Here is a 17,409-nt window from a genome sequence, read left to right as displayed (position 1 = left end):
GAACCGGCCTCTCCTCGCAATGGTGTTTCCCCCTCCTGGGGTGGCCAGTGACCACGTCCCCTGTACAGAGAGGTGGGCCCTGCCGCCCCCAGCCCTGGACACCCCCAGTCCCAGCAATCATCAGTCCAGGCCACTAGTGGCCCCTGCACGCCCAGGAAGCAGCAGTGTCCCTGCTGTACCCACGGCTCAGGCGGGTCCAGGCGCCGTGGCTGTGTCCCAGCCTGGGCCTGTGCTGCCGAGTGGGCTCCTTTTGGTGGGGGGCCGCTGACCACACGAGGAGGCGGAGGGACGAAAGCCCGCGGGGTAACTGAGAGGATGGGTGGAGCGGTGTGGGGCCGAGAGTGTGGCGGTCGGTGAGGGAGGAGGCCAGGGTGGTCCATCAGGCAGCCCTGTCCCGGTCGGGCGGTCGTGTGTGGCACCTGGTGTGGACACTGGGCAGTGAGGAGCCCCCGAAGCAGCCACCAGCTGGGAGGACCCCCAGCAACCTGGGAGGCGGGGGAGGAGTTTGCGGTACCAAGTGTGAGCAGACTTGGAGACCACAGCTAAGCAGGGCCCCCCAAGGAACGCGGCCCCTTTTACGGCCTCCCTTCCTAGGAGTGTAACTCGTTTCCGGGACGTTCCTAGTGTAGACGCAGCTCAGGGCACCCCCTGTGTGCATCTCTCTCTTTTTTGTAACGTTTCGATGTCTTGAAGTTACACCAGTGTCCGGGGTGGGTGAGGGTACCTTGACCAGCGTCTGCTGCGTTCCTCCTGTGGTTCCAGTTGTGGGAACGGGGGCGGGCTCGAGCCCTCGGCACCTGGCAGTGGCTCCTTGTGCTAACGGGGGACAGGGTCCCCAGCGGGCAGTGCCCCTGCCCCTCCCACCACGCTAATTTGGGAGGGTCTCTGCGCCCCACTTGGAAGCAGCGAGCCTGTGGGGGCGGGCGTGGCGCCTGGACAGGCAGGTGGCTGTCGTGCCCCGCTGGTGGGCGGGAGGCCAGCCGGGCCTCGGTTTCCCTGGGGGTGCGCCGCCTCACTGCTGTCTTTCTCTCCACAGAGAGCCAGGTCATGGAGGTGGGGCTCCAGCCGCTGCTCGGGGAGCCCCTGCCGCGGCAGGTGGCCCTGGTGCACGACCCCGACGTGGGGCCCGCCTACGAGTTCGGCGCAGACATGGGTGGTGACGGCTGGGCGGCCCGGAGCCTCCTGCCCAGCACGTTCTTCCAGCACTTCTCCCTGCTGGTGCACGTGCGGCCGGCCTCGGCGCGCGCGGGCGTGCTCTTCGCGGTCACGGACGCGGCGCAGGCGGTGGTCCTGGTGGGCGTGAAGCTGGCGGCAGCGCGCGGGGCGTGGCAGCAGGTGCAGCTGCTCTACACCGAGCCCGGTGCCGCCCGCACACACACGGCCGCCAGCTTCACGCTGCCCACGCTGGACGGTCGCTGGACGCGCCTGGCCATCGCCGTGGACGGCGTGCATGCCACGCTCTTCGTGGACTGCGAGGAGGTCCAGCGCCAGCCCCTGGCGCGCTCCCCACGCGGCCTGCAGCTGGAGCCCGACGCCCGCCTCTTCGTGGCCCAGGCCGGCCGAGCAGACCCTGACAAGTTCCAGGTAACCGCAATGGCTGCCAGCACCGGGGCGGGGGGCAGGCTGGGGATGGGGACGATGGTTGCTCCCACCTGCTGCGGCAGGGGCTCCGAGGACAGGAAAACCCCGGGGGAGCAGGCCCTTGGTCCACCCAGCTCCCCCTGGGCTTTATTCCCCTGCTGCTCTGGGACTGCCTTCTTCACTGGATACCCACGTCTGCCACCGTCAGGGGCCCCACCCCATGTGTGCATATGTGTGTCTGCACGTGGGTGTGGTGCTCCCCCCATCAGTGAGCGGGGGCTTTGTCCAGGCCCAGCAGCAGACCACACACAGTGAAAATTAAGAATTTCAAGATGGCAGTGGAGCGCTGAGTTTGGGCCAGGGGGTTCATGCCACGCACCAACATTCATCGTGCTGGTTATTATTTTTGCCAAACTGTGCAGTGGCCCCATGGCTGGTGAGCCCAGGGCAGGCCTCCGCTTCAGAGCAGCGTGGGCAGAACTTCCCCAGCGGTGACCGGCATGTGGCGGTCTCTACCATGTCCCCAGGGAAGCCCCCTCCCCCAGGCCTGGCCCTGGCCTTCACTTCTGGGGGGAGGCAGATCCCAGATCCTAGTGGGGTCTTTCTCCTGGGCCCTCGGCCCTCGCAGTTCTTGGAACCTTTAGCTGGAGCCCGCCTCCTGGAAGCAGTGCGTGGGCACCCCCAGCAAGCGCTGGCCCACGAGTCCCTGAATTCTAACATTGCAGCCACTCTGCAGCTGGCCCGCCCCGCCCGGTGGTCCAGACAGGGGTCCCTGTGTGTGCTGATGGGGGATGTGTCCCCAGGGGACAGAAAGTTAATTATTGCCCAGACAAAGGCTGCTTGGTTAAAGTTGTTCTAAGTCCTGGTGACTCGGTTCTGAAAGCTGACCTTTCACCTTTGGCAGGAACTCTCACCCATGGGGTCTGGGAGCCAGCAGGACTTTGATACCAAACTGGGCCTCTTCGTGTTTTCATGTTGATCCTCAAACTTGTTTAACTGGAGAGACGTTGGAGAGAGCCGTTCCATCTAGGGAGGGGCGGCGTGGGCTGGCGAGTCGTGAGATTTCCCACGCTTTTCCAGACGGAAATCTCTCCCATAAGTTCCATGTTTCTTTAACACTTTAAAAGAAAAGTTGCTCATGTGCTGGTGGGGATGGGTTGCCTGTCTCACGGTGCTAACAGAGGTCACCACCTTCCTGCCTCGAGGACAGCCAGAGGGGCTCACCAGGCTGGGGTCGTCTGTGCAAAACACACTTGCCAGTTAGATACGTAGGCAAACAGTGTCTGGGTGTTTTAATTTGCATTTCTTAGTTGTGAGTGAAAACAAACTAATGTTTCCCGTGTTTACTGGATATTTGTACTTCTTCTCGTGACTAGCCCGTTTATGTCCTTTGCATTTTTGTTTTAATGGCTTCCATTGTTTCTTATTGGTTTATATGAACTCTTTATGTATGTAAGCCACTGATCATTTGTTTTATACACTGCAGATTTTATTTCCCAGTTTTTCATTTGCCTTTTCACCTAGTCATTCTTTTTAACCATTGGGATATTTAAAGTGTTTATGTGGTTAAATCTGGCCTGGAATAGACACCCAGAAAAATCTTTGAAGATTAGAGAGACAGAAGCAGAGGGCACTGTCCGGCTCTGTCTGGAGCCCTGCTTACCAGGGTTAGGGTGCTGCCCCTCCCCCTGCCGTAACATGCCACTTCCAGCTGGGTCCAGTGTGGAGTGACTCCTCTGTCCCCTCGGACTCCAGTTCCAGGAATCTCTCTCTGGGAGTTTGATCAGACTCCAGCCAAGTGAGAGGTGAAGCGTGTTGTCTGGGGGGAGGAGTAGACAAGACGGGTTTAGGACAGGGTTTGTCAGCCTTTCTGAATTCAGACTCCTGGGGAAACATCACTCACACGTGTGACTGCGAAGACTTGGCCCAGATGAGCACAGAGCTTCGGGTGCGGAATGAGCCAGGGTGTCCCCACCGATGGTCTCCGGAGCAGGGTGCTCAGCCCCTCACCGACCACCCAGCACTCAGCACGGCCCCCCTCCTGAGGTCCTTGCAGACCCTTTGTTGTTTTCTCCCGTCACAAAAATTAGGAGCGTCCTTGGTCTTTCACGTTCATTCTTATTCTTGAGCTTATTTTGTAATAAATATTTCTTGGGAAGTCCCTAATTCCACCCAGTTGTTGCAACATTCTGCTTAAAATGTTACTTCCAATTCTTTTTCGGTGGTTATTGACCTCATTCTTTTTTTTTTTTTAACTATTTCAAACACTATGTAGTTGAATTTTCGCGACTTAATTTCTCTTTGTTGAAAGTGTTCCTGTTTTCTCATTCCCGTTGGCTTTTCTCTTTATGAAGCCACCTTCCTCTTTACCCCGGTTTCTGTTGAGGTTTAGTCATCTGTTTTTTCAGACCTCCTGGGACCCTCGTCTGAAACTGGTACTGGGCCAGGGCAAGACTGTGCTTGGGAACACGAGACACGGCCCAGCTGTGCACCTCGTGTTGAACATTCACTGCTTCTGTTCTGTGATGAGGGCGCTGGGGGCTGTGAATTTTCCTCAGCAGGCGGCTTTGTTGGCCATGTTATATAAGGAATAAGTGACTGGCCACTGACGCTAAGAGGGTGCCCACCAGCACGCTAGGCTTGGCCCCAAGGATGGAGCACAGCGGGCAGGGAAAGTGCTGGCATCCTCTGACACCCCTTAGTCCTCTCGCTGTGGCCCCAAGTCCAGCCACACCAGACCTGCTGGCCCTGACTGAGGGACAGCTCGGGGCACCAGAGGTCACTGTCACCAGCTTCTCCCAATACTCCTCTGTCAGTCATCTGAACTGACCTGGACCCGTACTGTAACTGGTCACATTCCTGCAGCAGTCATGCAATTCCCTGACTTCATGAAATGGAGAAATGGGGAGAGAGTTCCTTGTAATAGAATTTGACGCGAATAGTTGAGGAGTTGGGGCTTGGTACGGGAAGCTGGTCAGAAGCCACTCAGTTCAGGACATACGGGATGTGGGACAGTGGTGGTGTGGGCCAATCACAGAGACAGCCGGGGTAGGTGACAAGGGACCAGGCAACCTGGGGGTCAGCCAGCAGAGGAGGGAGGGGCCGGGGGTGAGGACGGGCGAAGCAGGCCCAGGAGGGCTGGGCCCCACCCACCCCCTGTCCAGGCTTGCTCAGCCCCACTGCCCTGGGCCAGGACATGGCCCTTCCAGATGGAGCAGACACCCTGGCACCCCTCAGGGGTGTGGGAGGCCCCTGGAGAACGCTGGGGTGCCCGGAGCTGGGGTCCCAGGGAGATGGACCCAGCACCAGTGACTAGGGATGCGCTTTCACGGCGTGGGGCTCTGGTCGTCTGCACAAACTCTAAGCCCAGTGGCCCTAGTGAGGCAGCAACTGGACAGATTTCAGACGGTCTGGATTTCACAACCTCTGCTTGCAAGTCCGTCCAGCGTGTGCAGCGGGTCTTGTGGCCTTTGTGCTGCTGGCATCTTCCCAGCTGAGCATGGCCTCGGGCGTGTCCTGCTCCCCACTCCTCCCGGCGTCCAGCAGCCTGTTGCTGAGTGGCTGGCCTGATGCCGGCTGGTGTGGGGACCCTCGCCTCACGGGACAGTGTCCGTGTGGGGACGGTCATGCCCAGATGCCCTCTGCCTGCCAGGAGCCTCGTGACCTTCCTGCATCACTGTCACACACGAAGTGCCCCGGTGCTGTTCAGAGTGTGGCTTTTCTAGAAATTGAACGTCTGGCCCCTCGTGCCGCCCCTGGCGTGATTCTCTGTCGCCTGGAGACGCCCTGTCCCTCCTCCAGCAGGGCTGTGGGTGGGCCGAGAATTTCCATCCCCAACATGCTCCTGCCACTGACCTGAGCCCAGTGACCAACCCCCGTGCATGCACACACGTGTGCCCTCCCGCACACAGACCTCCACACGCCCCTCCCGGCAGCTCACTGCCCTCCCTGGTGGCTGGAGCATCTCAGGGTTCCAGGGGGGAACAGACCAGCCACTGCCCATGGCCGAATACCCTCATCACGGCCGAGTGGACCATCCCTCTTCAGACCGGAGCTTCAGCCCTGGGTGGTCTGCAGGCTGCCAGCCCCTCACAGCCTCTCCTCTACCCGCAACCAGGTTCTGCCCGTAGGATCCACGTACCACACGGGGCCCAGGGACCCCGATGCCTATACAGTCCCGTGGTCGGTCAGGCCATCCTGTGTCCCGCCAGTGATGTCCAGCCCTGGACACAGCCTCAGCTCCCCAATGGCTGCCGTGAGAAGGGGCCAGCTCCACCCTGACGGTGGGCCTTGCAGGGACTCTGCAGGCTGGTTCAAGGCTCCAGAGAAGACCGTGGCTTTCTGCTCTCAGGGGGCCGGTGACGGGGGACCCAGGGCAGGCAAGGATGCAGCTGGATGTGAAGGGCAGAAGCAGCTGGACTCAGCTTTGGACATAGGTGTCTGCGCTGGTTCAGCTGAAACAATGGGCTAACCTCAGACTGAGGGAGGCTGCACTCCACATGCCTGGTCACTTCCGGGAAGACGCTGCCACCTCCCTCCCGCCAGCCAGGGGACAGGCTCCTGGACGGCAGTGCTGACCACGACCCCTGCCCCCCAGCCCTGTGGTCTGTCAGCTTCCCCTGGAGGCCCAGACATCACCAGGCAGGTGCTGGTCCACGCCAGGCCATCCTGCAGAACCTTCTGGAACTGCTGGTCATCCTGAGTGTGAGAAGCGTGCAGCCTCCTGCCATGGTGTGAGGGTCGGAGCTGCAGGAGGGGCTCGCCAGGCAGGATGGGCCTTGGCCACGAAGCCACGGGCGCTTCTGCCTTAGAGCTTCTGAAATGAGCTGCGGTCAGGTGGGGAAAACAGTGAACGTGGCCCGTGTTCCCACCCATGGACACTGTTCTCGCCACCTTCGGAGATCAACCAGCGACAGGACGCCATTGTCGGCGACTTGGTGCCCCCGTCGGCTGGTGAGGCCGCAGCAGTTTTGGGAGCCCCGAGCAGGGCCCACCGCCCCTGAGGCCAGCCCCCGTGCTCACTTGAGAAAGGGGGGCGGTCCACGTGCGCTGCGGAGCTGAACCCCCCCGCCTGCACCTCCTCTCCGCCTGTGTCTTTGGCCCCCTCCCCCCCCGCAGGCCTGGCTGTGTTGGGGACATGAGGACCTCATGTAACGGGGGGCTGTGGGGTTCTCCCTCAGCCCCCCACGTGGGCCAGCTGACCTCATTCGCCTGAACGTGCACACACACCTGTGCACATACACACCCACGTGTGCACATACAAGCATGCGGATGCAGGGGCACGCTCACACACAATGACGCGCATACCTGCACGACACACTTATACACTCATGTATACGTGTGCACATCCACGTGCACGTGACACACGCGATGTGTACACACAAACACACACGCAGGGAGGTGGGGTGTCCCACCCTGTAGGCCTCTATCAGTGGGAGTGGAGGTGCAAGGGGGAGTATGGAGCCGGGCAGAACCGGGGTCCGGAGGTGCTGATCCTTGGGAGGGAGTCCGTGGGGCTTCCTGGAGGAGGTGGCCTGAGCTGGGCCCAGAGAGAGGCGTGGAGCCCTCAGGCGAGGGCTCATGGGGACGCACGGGGGTGTTTGTCATCTTGTGGTCACGCGTGGAGCAGGATGGCCGTGAGACGGGGGATCAGTGATAAAGGGAGTGTGAAGGGCACTTAGGGGGTAAACAGTAACCTGACCGGTCGGCACACGGCCCGAGGACCTCCCGCCCGCGGCCTATTTTCATACAGCCCACGGCTAGAAAGGCTTCTGCATGTTTAAGTGGCTGTAAAACCAAAAGAAGACGAGTACTTTGCGAGGTGTGAATGTTTGAGTGTCCTGTTCGGTCTGGTGGGAGCAGCTGCGTCCAGCGTCCACCAGCCGTCTGTGGTCAGCTTCCCGACACAGCCGCAGAGCAGCGGCAGCAAAGACCTGGAAATGCACCGTCTGGCCCTTGACTGAGAAGGTTTGCCGGCTCCGGACCTAAACTGGTCTGTATTAAGAGCTGTGAGAACGTGCATCTTAGACTCGATGAAATGTCTCTGTTCAGGAGAAGATGGCCTGATAAATCCCGTGGATTAAAATGAAAACAAAAGAAATACCGGGCAAGCATGTGTAAATACTCGTAACTCCCAGGCAGGGAAGCTTCTAGAAAGGGCGCCAAAGGCCCGGGGTCCAGCGGCCTCACGCACGTGTCTCCGCGATCTCAGCGGCGATTCAGAACCTGTGGTTGTGTCACCCTCTGGGGAACAGGAGACCTCATGGCAAAGGCCCCGGCACAGCCAGGCTGAGGTCCTCGGCCATCGTGCCATTCCAGCTGGTGGTGGCCCTGCCCCAGCGTTGGGCTTTCTGTAGGAGCGGGGGTCCCGCATCTTCTCCGTGCCTGCTGCCCCGACCTCCCCACGGCCAGTGCCGCCTGCCTCGTGCCCCGAGGGGACACCACCTCCAAGGACACTGCACACTGCTGGCCTGTTCTCTGCACTGGGACCCGAGAGATGTGTCTGTGCTGTGTCCTGGCACCTAGTGTGGGGCTGGGGCCACGGAGGGAGCGCGGAGCCCGCGAGCGGGTGATGAGCGTTCATGCTGAAGAGGGAAGGAGGGAGGGAGTGATGCCGCCCGCTGTGGCGTCCCCCGCTGTGGTGCTACCCCTGGGGTTGGCCTCAGACGTGCCGGGCTCCGAGCTGGCTGCAGCTTGAGTCGGGGTCTCCCTGCGCCCTGGGCCTCCTGCCTTGGGACCCCTGGTGACCTTCCCCTCTGTGCAGGGCCTGATCTCGGACCTGAGGCTGCGTGAGGACCCCCAGGTGAGCCCCCTGCACTGCCTGGATGAGGATGAGAAGGACGATGACGATAGGGTGAGTGGCCGCTGCCCGGGCTCAGGCAGGGGCTCCCTCCCCGCCCCCACCTTGTGGGAGGAGGGACTCAAGGCCGGGAGTGGGGTGGCCTCGCCTGGAAACCCGAAGTAACGGGGCCGGAAAGGTCTCTTTTGAAAGATGCCACTTTGGGTCGATGTTACTTGGGATTACGTTTCTATCTACCTGTAACCTGAGAAAGAACCTCCCTTGCCTAGAACTTTCCACACAGAAACACTTACAGAACCTAAAGGTTAAAAATCACCCCTAGAATAGCCAGTTGGCGATAGAGTCACTAGTAGTCACGAGAGCAAAAAATATGTGTGTGCGTGTGCAGTAGTGTGTGTGCGTGCGTGTGTGCAGTATGTGTGTGCGTGTGTGCGTGTGCAGTAGTGTGTGTGCGTGTGCAGGTGTGTGCAGCAGTGTGTGCGTGTGCAGTAGTGTGTGTGTGCAGTAGTGTGTGTGTGCGCGTGCAGTAGTGTGTGTGCACGCGTGTGCAGTAGTGTGTGCGTGTGCAGTAGTGTGTGCGCGTGCAGTAGTGTGTGCGCGCACACGCGGTAATGTGTGGTGTGTGTGTGCGTGCACGTGCACACTGTCCCGTGGCACCTAAGGCAGAAAGCACACCACTTCTGGTGTGTGAAGAACAGACGGGCAGGAGACCTGTGTCCCCAGGGCAAACCCAGGTCTCAGCCGTGTGCAGGGAGCAGGGCAGGCGAGAGGGGGCATGACCTTCACGCTGAGTCCCAGCCCCCGAGGGTCCCTGGGCGGGGCCTCCCCTCTCAGCCGTTTCCCAGGACAGCGTCCCGGGACAGGATGGCCCGTGGAGAGGAAGGAATGCGTTTCGTGCGGGTCTGTGTGTCCGGCCAGTCGCTGAGCTCGCTTCCCGCAGGCCTTTTGTTCTAAGTGGTCTGATGGACACGTGCCCTGTTGAGGACCACCCTGACCCCCACACCCAGCCCGCCATCTCGCCCCGCCCCGAGCTCCCGGGGCGCTGGGGGCTTCAGTCACTGGCTTGTTTCCTGTCAACCCTGCAGGCGTCAGGAGACTTGGGCAGCGGGCTTGCGGAGACCTGGGAGCGTATCGGGGAGGAGTTGGTGAGTGCCGGGGCCCTCAGGGTGGGGTGTCGGGGACACGTGTGCACACGCGTGTGCGAATTCTAAGGGCTCCTGGGCGGCCAAGACAAACGCCCGCTGGAGACGGGGGCCTAGAGCTCTGGCCGAGCGGCCGGCGCGCCTTCCAGCTGAGCCTCCTCGGGGGGAACGTTCTCTCGAATCCGGGGTCTGGTCCAGACCTCGTGCGGTTGTCTGAATGACGTTGGCATCTGTTGGCGTCTCCCGTCAGCTTGTGGGGCTATAAGGGACTAAGGGGCAACCCCGCTCTGTAGCCCACACGGCCCAAAGCCACACACAGGGCTGGGGGTGTCTCGGGCGTGACAGGGACATCGCCTTCTCCTGTTTGGACAGATCGCCTCCTCTTAGGGCTTGGGCGTTGAGGGTCCGTGATGGGACGGAGTGCTGAGCTGCCCTGGGGTGGACGGTTGGCGGCCCCCCGCACGCCAGGGACGCCGGGGCTCCCTGCACTGGCCAGGGCAGCTCTCGGGGAGCCGCGCTAGCTCTGGCGCCCGGCCGCCCCCTGGAGGGTGTCAGAGGGTGGTGCCCACGCCGGCCCTGCCGGGGGTCCTCAGCCATCTCCACCCAGGGGCCCTGGGCACAAACTGCGGCAACAGCGGCGTCCCCACTGTGCCGGTGCCAAGGCGTGAAGCGCTGCAGCCACGGGGCCTCTCTCTTTTTTTTGTTTTTTTTTTTGCGGTACGCGGGCCTCTCACTGTTGTGGCCTCTCCCGTTGTGGAGCACAGGCTCCGGACGCACAGGCTCAGCAGCCATGGCTCACGGGCCCAGCCGCTCCGCGGCACGTGGGATCTTCCCAGACCGGGGCACGAACCCGCGTCCCCTGCATCAGCAGGCGGACTCTCAACCACTGCGCCACCAGGGAAGCCCCATGGGGACTCTCTTAACAGACTGGAGGCGGGGGCAGCCAGAGATGGAAAGAATCATCCGGCCCGCAGTGCGCTAACTAGGAAGCCATCCCTGCCAGCTCCTGCTTCAGAAAATCTGGCCGAGGCCGCAGTATGGGAGGGAGGAGGGGCCGTGCGGAAGCCTCTGTGCGGGGCCCAGCCTGGTCCAGGGCACCCTCGGCCTCTCAGCACTCCCTGCGCGCTCTCCGTGGTCCTCCGTGCCTCCGCCCTCCCCCGCCCACAGGGTCTGAGGTGTCGGCGGCTGACCAGCTCCGGGTCCCTGGGGACCCTCCCCATATCGGAGGGTTGTGGCTGTAGGGGGGAGGCCTGGTGTCCAGCGCCAGGTGCCACTTGCCCACCGGGCAGTGGGGGAGCCCTTGGACAGGCCTCACAGGCATGCCGTCCCGGGCACCTAGACCAGCACCATCTCCCGAGCACTGTTGCCAGGGAGCTCGTGCCAGGTGTGGACGGCTGGTCACGGGAAGCGTTTTCACTGCGCCTGTGCCCACGTCCTCGCAGCTCCGGGTGCCTCTGGGGACAGGGAAGCGGGCTCACAGAGCAGGGCCACCCCTCCCCTTGTGCAGTGAATGCAGAGGCTCCCTCCCTCTGTGGGCGTCCAACGTGGTGATGGCTACGTGCCTGTCACTGTCCGGACCACAGGCAGGAACTGGGGCTCCCTGAGTCTCTGAGGGGCCGTCCTGGGCCCTGCAGGTGGCGGGGGAGGGCCAGCGCTCAGCCATCCCTCCAGGTGTGGGGGTTTGGGGACTTGCCGACTTGCAGGGCGAGGAGACCCCCATCCCCTGAGCTGTCCAGGAGAAGATGGCTCCGGAGGGGCCTAGAGCCTCTTCCTGTCTGTGACGGAGTTTCCAGGAGAAAATGGCTCTGGAGGGGCCAGAGCTTCTTCCTGTCTGTGACGGAGTCTCTGGTGGTTTAAGAATAACTTCCCTGCAGCCCATAAACATCTCATTTTACGACTGAACGCATGTGAACCTGATAGCTTCGCCAGCGCTCACAGGCCACACGCGTCGCTGAATAACAGCTGCTTCCCACTCTCACCCCAGGGCGCACCCCTGGGACCCCGGCTGCCCGAGGCCCCTCCAGTCACTTCTCCACCCTTGGCTGGAGTGGGCAGCCAGGAAGATTTCAGAACTGAGGAAATTGAGGAGGAGGCCACGGTGTCTTCGTTAGGAGGTAAAGCTTTGCTGGGGTGGTGTGAGTGTTTGTCAGTGGGGTGTGCGTGTGCATTCAGTGTGTGCGCCCAGCGCATGTCTGTGTCCGTGTGGCAGAGGAGGGGCTCCCGTCCGTCACACGCACACCCTGCTGGGGAGGGCCCATGCCTGCCCCGCCCCCTCGCTGCCCCAGCTGCGGGTCCTCAGCTGCTCCGTGGACGTGGTCTCTCCTGTGTTTTGTTTCTCACTTTCTGCTGCTCCTGAGGGATTTGTGGGACCGTCCCAAGGGTGCTGCTACTTCCCCGCCTGGGGACAGCAGGGTCACCAGGAGGATGTGAGAGCTGGTTTTCGGGGAAGAGGTGCAGAGGTGCCTCTGCTCAGGCCCTCTGCAAAGTAGGGCAGCATTTGGGGGCTCAGGGACTCCCCCCACGCGTGGCCCAGAGGGTGCACAGGCTCGGACGCCCGGGCCACCCTGGGAAGTGGACCGTGTCTTCGTGCCCAGCTGCCCGTGGCCGCGTGCTGGTGCCCACGAAGGTTGCTGCGTGCCACAGGGCCCACGTCTCCCTTCAGTTGCTATTCCCATATCTTCTTTCATAAAAATCTGTTCCAGTCTCACGCCCGAATTTTAACGGGCCGTTTGTTTTCCTGTTATCGACTTCTGAGAGCTTTTATCTTCTGCACACGACTCCTCTGTCAGATATCCTCTCGGTCTGCTGCTTATCTTTGCATCTTGTTAATAGTGACTTAGAAGAGCACAAGGTTTCAACTTGGGTGAAATTAGAGTTAGCAGTTTGTTCTTCATGGTCTCGGTGCTGGCGTCACGTCTGAGAAGCCAGCCAGTCTTGGGCTTTCACTCGGGCCTGCGATCCACAGGACGTGGTTCTCGCACGTGGCTCCAGCACGTGTATTGGAAGGAGCGCGCTGCGCCTCTGCGTTGCCCGGGGCCTTTGCCGAGAGCAGCTGTGCGTGTGCCGGTCTGTCTGGACTCTGCTCCGTTGCGGCCCGTCTCAGCGTCTTCACAGCGTCGCACACGGTCCCGATCGCTTGGCTTTGCGATCAGCCTGGGCTCGGGTGGTGTGCGGCCTCCAGCCTCGCGCTGCCTTGACGAAGCTGCTTTGGCGTTCTGTGTGCTTCGCAGTCTCGTGTGAATTTTCGATCCGTGTGTCAGTTTCTCCGAGAAGGGCTGCCAGGGTTTGGACGCTGCGGGTCAGCGTGGGGACCGGCCTGGGCGTCCAGCTAATGTTGAGTCTTCCGACCCCGGGCTCAGGCTCTGTCTCCTCCGGCTCATTTAGGCCTTTGCTTTCTCTGAGCGACATTTTTGCGGTTTTAAATGTTTCTGAGGCAGGAATTTTAATTTTGCCTTACATCAGGAAGAGGCCTGGGAGGTGTCACGGGGCAGGATGGGGTGCCCCCCGGTGGCTGACCTGTGACTTGGCAGGTCTGCGGGGGGTGGGGTGGGGCTGGCCAAGGCCACAGTGCCCCCAGCAGGCACCGCCGGCTCGCGTACTGAGCAGGGCGAGCCCAGGGGCGGCTGCAGGTGGGCGTGGGGGGTTGTGGCCCCGAATTCTTCTGGAAACGGGCACGGACGTCCCCCAGGGCTGCGCGACCCTGGAAACTTAGGTCCTGTCCAGCCCCCAGGCTCAGCGCCCGGCACTGTCAGAGTGAGATCAGGACCTCGCAAGGGCACAGACCCCTCAGGAAGCGGGACGTTGGAAAGCGGCTTGAATCCCGTTTTGTAATTGACTCGGTGGTGCTGACGCTATTGGATGAAAGCTTCGGGGGAACAGCCTCAAGCTCCACCCCCAAATTCATGTCCATCACAAGGGGAGGCGCCATCTTGCACCCAGTGGAGGGAAAACCCGCAGACGGGGGTGGGGGCGGGGGACGCGCAGGATGATGTGCTGGGGCCGGGCGTCCATGCCGCAGGCACTCTTCTCTGTGCCGTTTTGTTGCTTTCCCAGCTCTGTGGGAACCGTCCTTAGCTTGGGCTGAGGCTGGCTTTGGCCGGATTTGGTGGGTGGACCGACCCTCCACAGGTCCTGGCACCGCCACCGTCACCATTCCCCGCAGGGAAGCCACAGGGACGCGGTTGGGCGCGAGGGGAGACTTGGGTTAGGTCACCGCACAGAACAGCGCTGCACTTCCCGCACGTGAGCCAGGGTCTCGGGGGCTCTCCCTCCCGGGTGCCGCCGCCTGGCGCTCAGGGGGGAAGGGTCGCGAGGATTCTGCAGACCCTCAGACGGGAGGAGAAACGCGACTGCAGGGTCGGAGCTGGAGCCCGGGCTCAGGGCCCGGCCAGGACTGAGCGCCAGGCAGGGGGCAGCCTGGGGACGGTCTGACGGCCACCTCTGCCTCCTACAGCTCAGACCCTCCCCAGCTTGAGCACAGTCGCCATGTGGGACGGGGGCGAGTGGAGCCCTGGGGGCGGCCTGAAAGAGGTGAGGTCACCACGGGGACCCCAGAGCAGGCGGAGCCCCTGCTCTGCTCACCGGGGACCCTGACAGAGTTCTGGGGCTCCTGGCCGTCCTCTGTGCCCCCTTGTACCCGCGGGCACCAGCAGCACTGGGTGTCCACGGCTGGGGACGCTCCCCAGCCAGAGCACAAGGGCGGGTGTAGGGGACGCCGGGCATCCTGGCACCACCATGCCGGCCCCGTGTGCGTCCACAAGCATGTCCCCTTGCCTGTCCCCTGCGCCTGTCTTGTCTGTGCCCCCCCGTGCTGTGTGATCCCGGGCCCGGCCCAGGATGCAGGCGAGTGTGTGTGCCCCCGTCCCAGCCTGTACCCTCTCCTCTTCGTCCCCAGCAAGGCCTGAAGGGGCAGAAAGGAGAACCAGGCGCTCAGGGTACCCCCGGCCCGGTCGGTCCCCAGGGTCCCGCAGGCCCGGCTGTGCAGAGCCCCGACGCACAGCCCGTTCCCGGGCCGCAGGGACCCCCGGGGCCCCCGGGTAAGGACGGCGCCCCCGGAAGGGATGGCGAGCCCGTGAGTACTGTCTCCGTTTCGTCCAGCCGGGGGTGGGGGCTTGGCCAGAGGGGAGAGGGAAGCAGGGTCCTGGGGCTCCGGACAGCCGCTTCCTTCCCTGGGTGCAGCGGGAGGGTGGCGGGGGGGCAGGCAGAGCCAGCCCAGGGCCGCGGGCAGGGACATGGCCACAGTGCCCTGGACGGAAGGTTCTCCAGCCCCGTGCCGAGAGCCACCCTCTCGTGGGAGCAGAGGGGCTGGGGGGACAGGGGTCCGTTTCCGTGTTCAGCGTGGAGTGGGGTCAGGTGTGATTTTCTGTCACTGATGGTTTCTCTCCCACTTTCCAGGGTGATCCTGGCGAAGATGGGAAACCTGTAAGTTGCCTTTTCTTTCAGAACCTGTGTGATCTGTGACGTTTGCATGAGTCCCCAGGCTCCCCCTCTTTCCCACCCAGTGACTGTTTTTAAGCTCAACAAACTGAAGAGATTTCAAAATGAAGCCATTTTCAAAATGCAACTTTTGTTAAGAAAATATAAGTCTAACGGTTGATAGAAAAATACAAAGTCCTGCGTGTGTATTGAGGCGTTTAGGCTACCAGGAAAGAAGTGAAAGTAAAGCTTCCAGATTCTTAGAGGTGAGAGAGGAACAGCCTGAAGTTGGGGGTGGGCGGTGCAGCGGGGACACAGCACGCAGAGAAGAAGAGAGACGCTCGCAGGAGAAACAGGCTCGTCAGCCGTCACGGTGGATAAGACAGCTTCTACCTCAAGACAGTTTGGATTTTTAAAAATCAACAAATGCTATTCGTTGATAATAACAGAATAAAATGACACAAGAGGGTTCAAATGAAGATTTGGGAAATGACAGAGCCACAAATGGTGATGGGAAGGCAGGGAGGGAGGCTCTCAGGACTGAGCGGAGACACGGCAGACGCCCGGGGGGACGTCAGGAAGGACCTCGGGGACGTTTCTTGTGGACTCAGCCTGTCCTTCATCGGCCTCTGCGCTTGAGGACCGAGCTTGGCTCAGTCGTTGCGGGGAGCCTCTGCAGCGCGGGGTGCGTGTGTGCACGTGTGGCATCCAGGGTCCGGCGCCTGGATTAGCCAGCCCCTGGATCGGGGTGCACTGGGGCCTCGAGTCGACGCGCCCTGCGTGCGGACGCTCAAACATAGAGGGCTGTTCCGGCCGCGCGGCCTCCACCCATTCACCCAGGCAGCACCCACGGAGGCACTGCTGTCCTCAGCGCCCCCGCAGCACACGCGAGCACGCACACACGCGACGGGCAGGGTGCCACCCTCCGGCCTGGTGTCCCCGGGACACCGAGGTCACCTCTGCAGCCCGCTGCTCCCTGGTGGCAGCCTCGCATCTCCGAGGTTGGCGGTGCCCCCCTGCGGCCCCCAGGACAGCCCCGTCTCCGTAGGCACAGAGCCGCATGTCGGTGGTGGCTTGGCCGGTGATGGGCACAGGGCCTACTCCTGACCGAGCCTTCTGGCTTCTGTCTTCCAGGGGGACACTGGGCCTCAGGGCTTCCCAGGAACCCCAGGAGACATGGGCCCCAAGGGCGAGAAGGTGAGAGGTAACCGGCTGGGCGTGGGGTGGGCGCGACCCGAGGTGGGGCTGTGAACCCCAGTGTGACAGGGGTCTTCTGTTCCCAGGGGGATCCTGGGGTCGGGCCGAGGGGACCCCCAGGACCCCAAGGGCCTCCGGGGCCACCCGGACCCTCCTTCAGACCTGACAGGCTGGTGAGTCCTCCCTCTTCCACCCGGGTCCCAGCAAAGGGGCCTCTGATCGTGCTCGGCTTCCGACGCCACACTGCTCGGGTCCGGAACCGGCCTCCCGGGGGCGTGTGCAGGCCCCGGGCACTTGGTCCCTGCCCTGCCTCGGGTGTTTTCATTTGGGGGTCAGGGGGCTCAAGGTCACTGTGACAGTCCTGCACAGTTAGCGCCAAGGGCCGGTGCTCGAGGGGGAGCTTGGCGCGGGGGTGCGGCCTCGCCGGCTGACCGCAGGTGGGCCGTCTGGGCTTCTGGTGACTCAGCCTCTCCCCTCAGACCTTCATCGACATGGAGGGGTCCGGGTTTGGTGGTGACCTGGAGAGCCTCCGCGTGAGTGACCCGTGGCCGGGGTGGCCGCTGCCCTGACGTCCCCAAGCACCAGCGGAGCCCGTTGGGCGGCGGCGAGGCCTGGCGGGGTGGGGGGCAGTGGGCATCCTTCGGCCGGTGCTGCATGCAGTGACGGTTCTGTGTTTTCCGTGTCCAGGGCCCTCGAGGCTTCCCCGGCCCACCTGGGCCCCCTGGCGTCCCAGGCCTGCCCGGAGAGCCAGGCCGCTTCGGGATGAACAGCTCGGACGTCCCCGGACCCGCAGGCCTTCCCGGAGTGCCTGGGCGGGATGGGCCCCCCGGGCTTCCTGGGACCCCAGTAAGGCCCGCCTCCCCTCATCTGCCCGTGTCCGCGTCCGGGTCGGGGGGACAGTGAACGTAGGGCCTTCCTCCGTCTGGGCGAAAGCCTCCCTCACCACCTCCGTCCTCCTGCCCAAAACCTTTCGGGGGGGCACCCGTCTTTGGGCCCCCGGGTGGGAGGGACCTGTGTGGGCAGCCCCGCTGGTGCCCACATGACAGCTGCTCACCTCCCTGCCCTTGCAGAGGCCGTCTCGGGGGTGACTCGTGGGACGGGGTTGGCCCTGATGCCTGGGATGGGAGGCCGAGAGGGGCCCACGTTGGGCCCTGCGGGCCCCCCTCCTGGCACTGGGGACACCGCACCATGGCCTGGCAGGTGCCTGGAGGTGTCGCTGTTGGGTCCCAGGAACCACGGGTGTGCACCTGGTTTTCACCCAGAAACGTGCTCGGG

At 62.6% G+C, this 17,409-nt stretch overlaps 1 protein-coding gene across 1 annotated transcript in view; it reads left to right on the top strand.

Annotated features, from left to right (window-relative positions):
- The window catches only part of COL18A1 (collagen type XVIII alpha 1 chain), a 94,893-nt gene that overhangs the window by 56,928 nt on the left and 20,556 nt on the right, over window positions 1–17,409 (top strand). The window contains 11 exon segments of the mRNA XM_027130020.1: window positions 1,037–1,584; window positions 8,345–8,434; window positions 9,466–9,525; window positions 11,507–11,636; window positions 13,976–14,052; window positions 14,417–14,593; window positions 14,917–14,943; window positions 16,072–16,134; window positions 16,221–16,307; window positions 16,614–16,667; window positions 16,822–16,980. Coding sequence (XP_026985821.1) covers window positions 1,037–1,584; window positions 8,345–8,434; window positions 9,466–9,525; window positions 11,507–11,636; window positions 13,976–14,052; window positions 14,417–14,593; window positions 14,917–14,943; window positions 16,072–16,134; window positions 16,221–16,307; window positions 16,614–16,667; window positions 16,822–16,980 — 1,472 coding nt within the window.

This window comes from Aethalodelphis obliquidens, unplaced genomic scaffold (genome assembly GCF_003676395.1).
Source record: "Aethalodelphis obliquidens isolate GAN/ISIS:26980383/991018 unplaced genomic scaffold, ASM367639v1 scaffold1, whole genome shotgun sequence".
Taxonomy (NCBI): Eukaryota; Metazoa; Chordata; class Mammalia; order Artiodactyla; family Delphinidae; genus Aethalodelphis; species Aethalodelphis obliquidens.
Note: the sequence above shows the minus strand (reverse complement) of the source record. Positions and strands in the feature narration are given on the sequence as shown.